At 32.7% G+C, this 10,071-nt stretch overlaps 1 protein-coding gene across 1 annotated transcript; it reads left to right on the forward strand.

Annotated features, from left to right (window-relative positions):
• The first annotated feature begins 6,511 nt into the window (after positions 1-6,511).
• LOC109046257 (adhesion G-protein coupled receptor G7-like) lies at positions 6,512-9,679 on the forward strand. The gene is made up of 5 exons (XM_042711999.1): positions 6,512-6,966; positions 7,416-7,497; positions 8,001-8,159; positions 9,125-9,284; positions 9,462-9,679. The coding sequence occupies exons 1-5, from the start codon at positions 6,564-6,566 to the stop codon at positions 9,558-9,560; spliced, it is 903 nt and encodes a 300-aa protein (XP_042567933.1). The 5' UTR covers positions 6,512-6,563; the 3' UTR covers positions 9,561-9,679.
• Positions 9,680-10,071: the final 392 nt, after the last annotated feature.

Raw genomic sequence — 10,071 nt, forward strand, 5'->3', positions numbered from 1 at the left:
ATTTTATGAAACAATACGATACGATAAACTTTTATTGGAGACTGAGTCTGAAATTTATCTTGTGTTACAGCAGGTTCACTTAAAAATTACAGTACTTTATCACATAAACAACAAAGACTACAGACTCTCTCTCTCTCTCTCTCTCTCTCTCTCTCACACACACACACACACACACACACACAAAGAGCATTTACTTTTTATATTTTTTAGAGTTATTCAATGCTAATACAGCTTGATGTACAAATGAATTCTTTAACTTAATTCGACTGTATCTTGGGACCTTATATCGTTGATTAGATGGCAACAGTACAAATTCATTATACAACACATGATTAGGTTCAGAAACTATGTTATTAGCAAGTCTTACAAGATTATAATGATAAGATAGTTCATATGCTTTTTGAAGTGGCTGACCCACTATTTTAGAGCAGATTTTTAGTAAGTTCATTAGCTTTGTTTTTAGACTAACAGATGAACTCATATAACAAACCGAATTACAGTACTGCAAGACACTCATGATTACAGACATAAAAAACAATAAAATAATCTGCTTTCTTGCTCCAAATGACCTCAGTCTATGGAGAAAGTAGATTCTTTGCATTGATTTTTTACAGGTACTATCTATATGATCTCTCCATGATAATGTTTTGTCTATCCATACTCCTAAGTACTTATATGCTTCTACTTGTTTGATGTTCTCTTCATGTATAACAACAGGTGTTGTATAAATGTCAGCAACAGGCCCTAATACTATCTCCGCAAAGTTAATACTGAGGGCATTATAGTCACACCATTCAACCAGTTTGTTTACCTTGGTATTTTTCTTTTCTTTTTGTGTAAACCTTTTTTTTGTTGTAGTCATTATATATATAAATCAATTATAAATAGTCATTATTTAAGTGAAAAAATACTAATTTAAATACTACTGCATATATATTTATTTGTCCCTTAACAACATTTACATTTAGATGTATTAACTACTCAACAAAACTTATGTAAAATAGATACCGTGGTAAACTTCTGAACTTTATAACTGAAGAAAATGACTAAGAATTGCATTATTATTATTATTATTAGGCAACTATTATTGTTGTTGTTGTTAGGATGGATAAGTGTTTAACTTTTGCATGTGTATAATTTCTATAGTCTCACGAAGACTTTGGAGGATTTTGCTTTGAACATGAGTAACTCTAGTGTACTGGTGCAACCAAACCTAGCGGTGCAAAGCATCGAGTTGCCAAATTGGACACCACAAGTGCAATTCTACTCTACAACAGGTCAGTGCCGAAACCTCATATAAAGCTCATATAAACTAATTACTATACATCTGTGATGATATCAGAAAGACATTTATACTTCTTAAACTAAACTATGTAGGACTGTCAGAGTATTCTCCTGAAAGAATCGGTCTGGGTGCAGACGCTGCTAACATGGCATCCTCTTCAGGACGTCCCGTTGATCTCCTGTTAAATATCAAACTGCAGAATGATTCCCAGAAAGACTGGGGTACTGTTTATGTTTCTGTTCTCATTTTGTGTTACATTAAAAGTCAAAGTTTTGAATACCTTTTCCTTCTGTTTCCCCATAGGGAACAAAAATCTCGGTATTGGAGTGGTGCTTTATGAAAATGATAAGTTTTTCAACTCAAAACAATTTAATAGTGAACTCGATACCAAGAGAAGGGTGGTGTCGGCCAGCCTGTCAGACAGAAGCTTGCTTGATAACGTGGAGTTCACCATCAAGACAGAGGTAAATGATTGTAAAATCATAATGATTACATAAAATATAGCAGCTTCTCAGTCACTTGTGTTATTAGTCAATAGAATATCTACATATGAATAATGTACAATCAGTTGTTACTTCAAAATTAACCCTGGTCAAGAAATAAATAAATAAATAAATAAATAAATGAATGAATGAATGAATGAATGAACAAATAAATAAATAAATAAAAGGAAATAAATAATAATAATAATATTGAAATTAAATAATGAAAATACTGATCTAATATTGACAGAAAAAAAGAATTATAATTTATGTATTTTTCATGAATATTTTTCTGAATATTTTAATAAATTAATATAATAATTAAAACAATAGTACACATTTAAAATCATACTTTGAATAAATTGTATACATTAAATTTGAATGTAATAAGGATACAATAAATTAGGAATGAAACAAGTTAATTAACTAACTAGTTAAAATTACATGCATTTAAATTGTAGTCACAAAAATTTATTATTTTTGCATTTTACAATTTTTGTATCTTTGTTCTCATATAGTTACAGACTTAAAAGACTTTCTATAGAAATAAATAACTAAGTGGATTGCATTGTGTCTTTATGTTTCCAGAATACATCCGGCTCAGCATCTTATGACTTTGCATGTGTGTTTTGGGACTACGCTCACAGAGACTGGAGAACCGAGGGCTGCGTCAAAATACGCGATCCCAGTGGAGTGCACTGTGAATGTAACCACACAACCAACTTTGCTGTTCTTGTGGTTAGTTTAACATACATATTTTCAGCTAGTGAGCTGCCTAGACAGGCAGCATAATGGAATATAATTTCCAATAGAAACTCACTATGTATGCAGTAAATAATGTTCCCAGCGTGAAGGGCGCAGGAGACACAATTCTGATTTCAAGAGAATCTGCTGTTAGCATGTTGCTTAGTCAAGTCAAGTCACCTTTATTTATATAGCGCTTTATACAAAAAAGATTGTGTCAAAGCAACTGAACAACATTAATTAGGAAAAGAGTGTGTCAATAATGCAAAATGACAGTTAAAGGCAGTTCATCATTGAATTTAGTGATGTCATTCATCTCAGTTCAGTTTAAAGCGACAGCGGCAAGGAACCAAAACTCCATCAGTGACAGAATGGAGAAAAAACCTTGGGAGAAACCAGAAGTGTTCCCGGTTCCGATTTACCTAATTAATGCAGCCTAAAAATCCTTTAACGGATTTGGATATTAGAAGCGTATTAGTGTGCTATGTGTAAACCAGGTTAAAGAGATAGGTATTTAATCTAGATTTAAACTGCAAGAGTGTGTCTGCCTCCCGAACAATGTTAGGTAGGTTATTCCAGAGTTTGGACGCTAAATAGGAAAAGGATCTTCAGCCCGCAGTTGATTTTGATATTCTTGGTATCATCAAATTGCCTGAGTTTTGGAGAATGCAGCGGACGTGGGGGACTATAATGTAACAAGAGCTTGTTCAAATACTGAGGTGCTAAACCAGGGTTCCTCAATATCCGGCCCGCGAGAGAATAATGTTTGGCCCGCGCTAATTTCAAATAAAGTGGAATGAAAATTCAAACGCAGCATCAGAAAGCTACATTAACTACACCGGACGCGAGCAGCGCGGCGCGACAAATCCCCGACAGAAAACTGCTGACTCGTTCTATTTATGACCCGCTGACACAAAGTTCAAATGATCTGCAATGCTTTGTCGCGTCCATGTAGATAATACGATGTGACAGCAAAAACATGGCAAGTGTTAAGTAAAGAAAAGTGGACACTGAAAATAGATGATTCAGATGTGAATGGACTTTGAACAGTTTTGAGTGAGTGAGTGAGTGAGTGATACCAGCAGTGAGTTCAGTTGTAACGTAAGTTTGCTTTAGCATAATTTATTTTCAAGATCTGAGGTAAAATATCTATTGTTGCTTTGCTTACACTATAGCTATAAAGATCACTAATATTCAAACTCACATTAGAACTTTTAACACTGAATAAATCACATAATCATTACCTGAGATTATCAATGTCATTTTTTTTGTATGTTGTTCCTGCCGCGACGTTGCAGAAAATAAAAAGCATTTCTAAAATAGAATTCCCTGTCGCTTATTGTCACGTGTCGCTGTCGCGGGTGGTAAAGACAAAAACTACATGGAAATACTTTTTATCGCGTCAAGTCTGTTTGGGACACACGGTGTTACAGTTTGATCCCCCAAAAAATCTAAGTATAAAAATATCAATGCTGATAGATTTAATAATTGAATCTGCAATTAGGGAAAGTGGAGAGAAGAGATCCAGTCTGGAGATGAGAAGGAACAGTTGATTTGCATGGCAGACATGGAGATCCAGATTTTTTTTTTGTTTGTTCATATGTTTTTAATATTCAACAGGCAAAGTTCTTCTGTATCTAAAAGCAAAAAGTGTTTCATAATTGTTTGAATAAAACAGACTACAGGGTGGAAATCTGAATATTTATCTTGTGACCATCTTTTGATTATTTTAACAAAAGCAACAATATATAATAATTGTAAATAATTAATATATATTATATATATATATATAATAATATATTTATATATAGTATATATATATTAAATTAAATTTTATGCATTTAGCAGACGCTTTTATCCAAAGCAACTTACAGTGCATTCAGAGCTATCAATTTTTACCTATCATGTGTTCCCGGGGAATCAAACCCCCAACCTTGCGCTTGTTAACGCAATGCTCTACCGCTTGAGCTGCAGGAGCACTAACAGATATATATATATAAATAGGTCAGTGGCCCTTGGCTTGGTATCGTTGGCAGAATTCGGCCCTCTGTGAAAACTAATTGAGAAACCCTGTGCTAAACCATTCAGGGCTTTATAAGTAATAAGCAAGATTTTAAAATCTATACAATGTTTGATAGGGAACCAGTGCAGTGTTGATAGAACCGGGCTAATATGATCATACTTCTGGTTCTAGTAAGAACTCTAGCTGCTGCATTTTGAACCAGTTGGAGTTTGTTTATTAAGCGTGCAGAACAACCACCCAATAAAGCATTCCAATAATCTAACTTTGATGTCATAAACGCATGGATTAACTTTTCTGCATTTGACATTGAAAGCATAGGCTGTAATTTAGATATATTTTTGAGATGGAAAAATGCAGCTTTACAAATGCTAGAAACGTAACTATTTGTTATGTTAGCTTACCTAATGTGGTAGTTAGTAAAAATACACAGAGCACTTTAATGTTTGGTGAATGTAGATGAACTGTATATATTTATTATCGAGATTTCTCTCTCTTTGTAGAGCTTTAGAGCAGACTACACTTATTCTGAAGCTTTAAACTGGATCAGCATTGTGGGATGCAGTCTGTCTATTGTGGGTTTGGTCCTCACCGCTATTTATCAAATTAAGACCAGGTAAATGCACTGGATACACTTAAGAATAAATAGTCCTTTACTGTACTGTACCATGGTAAAATAATTATGTCATTGTACAGTATACTTTGATTTAGGGCTGCACAATTAATCAAATTTCTAATCGCAATTACAATTACTGATGTCACAATTTCATAATCGTTTAAAGCAGCTTTTAATCGTTAGTTCTACATGCTTAAGATGTTTTTTTTTCTTCCATTGTTTTCATTTAGTTTTAGTATTACATTATAATATCATGCATATTTTTTACTTTTTTTATTTAAAGAAGAAACCAATCCAATTTATAGTTGACATTTGAGGCTTAATACTATAGAAAAGCAATACAAGTTTTTCAGTTTGAGTGTTTTCAGCTTGTTTATTTTTATATAAATACAGTATATGGCATGCAGTTCCTTCAAACAGTGGTATAACGCTATTCAAAACATCATTTAATACAAATTGTGATCATCATGATTAATAATCGCAATTACAATTTCAAGGGAATAATCGACAATTATGATTTTTGTCATAATCGTGCAGCCCTACTTTGATTTCATACTACTGAATGAACCATATTCATATGTTGCAATATTTAGGGTACTTTCATCTACTTCAAATAATACCATCATTTTACCATGCTACACTGAGGAAAATAAGCCTTTCTTAATCAGTATTTTTGTCTTATTTTCCAGTAAAAAATACTGAAACATTCTTAATCAAAGAAAATGTATTTAGAAACAAAATTGCTAATTTGTTTACATAGTATATGTTGAAATAAGGTTCACCATACTTTATTTATTTATATTTTACGCATAATTCTAGCAATATTTTAGTGATATGTGTGCTTAAAAAAACGTATTTTACCGATAGTGTAAGATAAAATTAAATAATAAAATTCAAATACATTCTATATTCTAATTATTTTATTTTATTTTAATATTTTATTTTAGGGATATCCAATATATTAGGACCATATCTATTTTAGATCATTTAACATTCATTCTATAAAAAATGCTATTTGCAAAACTGTTAAACGTAATCTTTAGCAAATCAATCAATGTTAATGTTTCATACTGCACAATATAATGTTGTGATGCTTAATGTTGTAATGCTTGATTTACATTTAGCATTTACAATTATTTAACTTTTTTATAGTGTTTTATTTTTATTTATTTTTGTTTTGTTTTTATTTTATTTTTATTTTGTTATTGTTCGTGTGGTTGTTTTATTTTTGTTCATGTGTTGGCAAATAATTATTAGCATACTGCCCAGGATTTATTATCGGTGCATCAATAACATTTTTACTGGGAAACAAGACAAAAATACAGATTTTTTTTTTTTTTTCACAATTTATTGCAGATCATGTATTTCTATTGTATCATGTCCACCAAAATAATAGTAATTCTATAGAACTGGTTTATGGAAAAGTCAAAATTAAAGTGTATTTCATTTTTTATTAATCCTCTTGATCTATTTTTTCATAAACTCTACAGGAAACAGAGAAGAGCCAACTCCACTATGCTCTTAGTGAACATCTGTTTGTGCATGACCACCTACTACCTGCTCTTCATTTTTGGGATCAACAATCCAGTCAAGAGCTCAAAGGCATCTGTTTCAGAGCAGAATGTTATTCCTTCTTCAGATTTGCAGGAGAATATTGATCAGGGTCCTTGTACAGCAATCACAGCTCTGTTGCAGTACTTTCTACTGTCCACATTTGCCTGGAACATCCTGTATGCGGCTCATGTGTTTTTCCTCATTAGAAATGCCCTCAACGGTCCGCCCCGAGCTTTCCGCACCATCGCCATGACAGTCGGCTGGGGTACATTTAAACACACTGATATTAAAAGTCATGACAGTTTGATTCTGTTTGCGTACCTTGTAAATAAAGAATATATGGTATTAAATAGTTTATATTTAATAGTAAACTTCTGACTGCTACTGATTTCATGTTATAGTATGTTAATATTAAAATTCTATACTATATAGTGAATATACTACTATAACAGTAAATAAACGATCATTTTAAATGCTATATGGGAATTTAGGCTTCACAACATTATAAAGTACAGTATGGAAATGGATATTCTTTTTGAGATTAGCTGAAGATGGCATTTAACCATTATTAATGTATTGTTATTGTTAAAGATTAACTTTAAGTGAGCAAAAGTAGCCTAATCTCAATATATAACATGAGAAAGGAGCATGAGTATAATCAAATAATTTATAATAATCATTCTGAATAATCACATTCAAATATAATATGTCTAGGTCTGCCTGCTGTTATTGTCGGCATCTCACTGTCCACCACCTACAGCTTTAGGAACCCTTTAGGTTATCGACAAGAGGAGTTGTAAGTGAAAAATCGCTTCTATCGCTTTATCCACCTTATATTTCACTGCAGAAGTGAGCTATTTTCTGTGAAACTGTGAAACTTCCACTTCTTTAGCCACTAGAGTTAAATGACTAGAAAAATAACATTCAGTAAATGGGAAAAAACTCTTCCCAGATAGCACACATACGTCTGCAAGATGTCTGTTAAAGATCTTTAAAGCATCTGCTGTGTACAAACATCTGATAGAAGTCTTTAAGACTTCTAAATGTCTATTTGACATCTGATTGGAAACATCCTATAGACGTATTGCAGATGAGCAAATACTCTAAAAAATATGTCCTGCAGATTTAAATGCAGACATCAAATAGACTCTGTGATGTACGTGTGGTATCAGGGAAGTAATGTGGATTTTTGTAATTTTATTTGTCCTATTAGGTGCAAACAAAATATTTTTAATGTAGAACATTACTTGCACATTCCCCAGTTTTTCTCGGTCTTTATTTCTCTTCTTATTGTTGTAGTTGTTGGTTGGCGTCTCTGGACAAGGCGGGAAGATTTGATCCGAAACGGCCGATGTTGTGGGGTTTCTTGCTCCCTCTAGCGGTCATGTTGTGTTTTAACACATCTCTGCTTGTCTACTTCTCTCAAACCATCTGCTGTGCGAATCCCAACCTCAAGAGGTATGTTACTGAACCATGAACGAATGGTCCATGTTTAAAACAAAGTTCAAGGTTAATGTAAACTGAATTGATGCTGTTAAAGGCATACTCCATCCCAAAATGAAAATTTTGTCATTATTCACTTACCCCCATGTCGTTCCAAACCTGTAAAAGCTTCGTTCGTCTTCGGAACACAATTTATGATATTTTGGATGAAAACAGGGAGGTTTGAGACTGTCCCATAAACTGCCAAATAAATAACAGTGTCAAGGTCCAGGAAAGTATGAAAAGCATCGTCAGAATACTCCATCTGCCATCAGTGATTCAACCGTAATGTAATGAAGCGACTAGAATACTTTTTTGTAAATGAAGAAAACAAAAATAACAACTTTATTCAACAATTGAAAGCAAAAAGCGCATCGGCGCAGCGCGGCTTACACGGAAGAGCGTACACAATCTATGTACTGCTCAGAATTGCCAAAATGGCGCTACGCTGACGTTGGAGAGACACAGAGGAGAGGAATTGTTGAATAAAGTTATTATTTTTGTTTTCTTTATGTACAAAAAGTATTCTCGTTGCTTCATAATGTTACGGTTGAATCACTGATGGCAGATGGAGTATTCTGATGATGCTTTTCATACTTTCCTGGACCTTGACACTGTTATTTATTTGGGAGTCTATGGGACAGTCACAGCCTCCCGGTTTTCATCCAAAATATCTTAAATTGTGTTCTGAAGACGAACAAAGCTTTTACGGGTTTGAAATGACATGGGGCTAAGGGATTAATGATAAAAATTAAATTTTGCAGTGGAGTAACCCTTTAATAACATTCCTTTACTACAATATAATAAGTTTTGGTTTGAAAATAGTTTGAATTCTTTCATGTGTCCAGTATCTGAGGTGTAATTCTAAGAGTGCCAACATTTGCAGTTCTGTAATAGTTAATATTTTCTATATTATTTAAATGTTCATTTTGGTTCTTTAGCTCACGAGGGACTCCTATGAAGAAGAAGATTTTGAGTAGTTTCTCTCTGGCTGTGGTGCTCGGTTTGTCCTGGATCATTGGTTACTTTGTTCTCATCACTCATGACAAAACACTTTACATCATTCTCAGTGTGGTCTTCTGTCTCTGCAACACGACACAGGTGCGTTCATATGCTATGCTTATTATTATTATTATTGATAAACTGACACTAAGGATGGTATTTCATATTCAGAAAATATTTTTGTTACATCTATTCAAGATTGTTTTTTTTGATATTATGCATATCTCTGTCTTGCATTGATTGATGACTGACCACTACATTTTCTGTCCTTCAAAGGGTGTTCAGATTTTCATTTTATTCACACTGCAGTCTTTTCTAAGGACAAGGACTCGTAATAAACTGGATTCTAAGACTGAATCAAAGGGGGAGCCTTAAAAAATGGACACAAAAAGAGGACAACAGACAATATCATATTCTTATCATTCTTTTATTATTATATTTATTTTAATTTAAACTACTGTATATTTTAGTGATAGAAAACCATTTGTCTGTTGACGTTTATTTTAATTTAATTTAATATTAAATGAATAGTCTCATATACTCATATTGTACAAGTTAAAGTTGACAGAAAATTTCAGCTATTACAATGCAGACAGTCCTTTAAAACCTTTACTTTAGTCTTTAATTTTTTATTTGACTTGCTTTAGACTACAGTATAAATGGATTTAAATTTGCATTGCACCCATAAAAAAAAAAAAAAAAAAAAAAATTATCTATTATTTTATGATGTTTTTGTTTTATTTACTCTTTATGGCTCTCAAGGTTCAGCCAATGTGAAACAACCAGTGTTGGGCAAGTTACTCTGAAAATGTAATCAAATTACTGATTACTGATTATTACTTTTAAAAGTAATCACGTTAATTTTCTGATTACTTTATTTCAAAAT

The sequence above is a fragment of the Cyprinus carpio genome, chromosome A22, assembly GCF_018340385.1.
Source record: "Cyprinus carpio isolate SPL01 chromosome A22, ASM1834038v1, whole genome shotgun sequence".
NCBI classification, from domain to species: domain Eukaryota; kingdom Metazoa; phylum Chordata; class Actinopteri; order Cypriniformes; family Cyprinidae; genus Cyprinus; species Cyprinus carpio.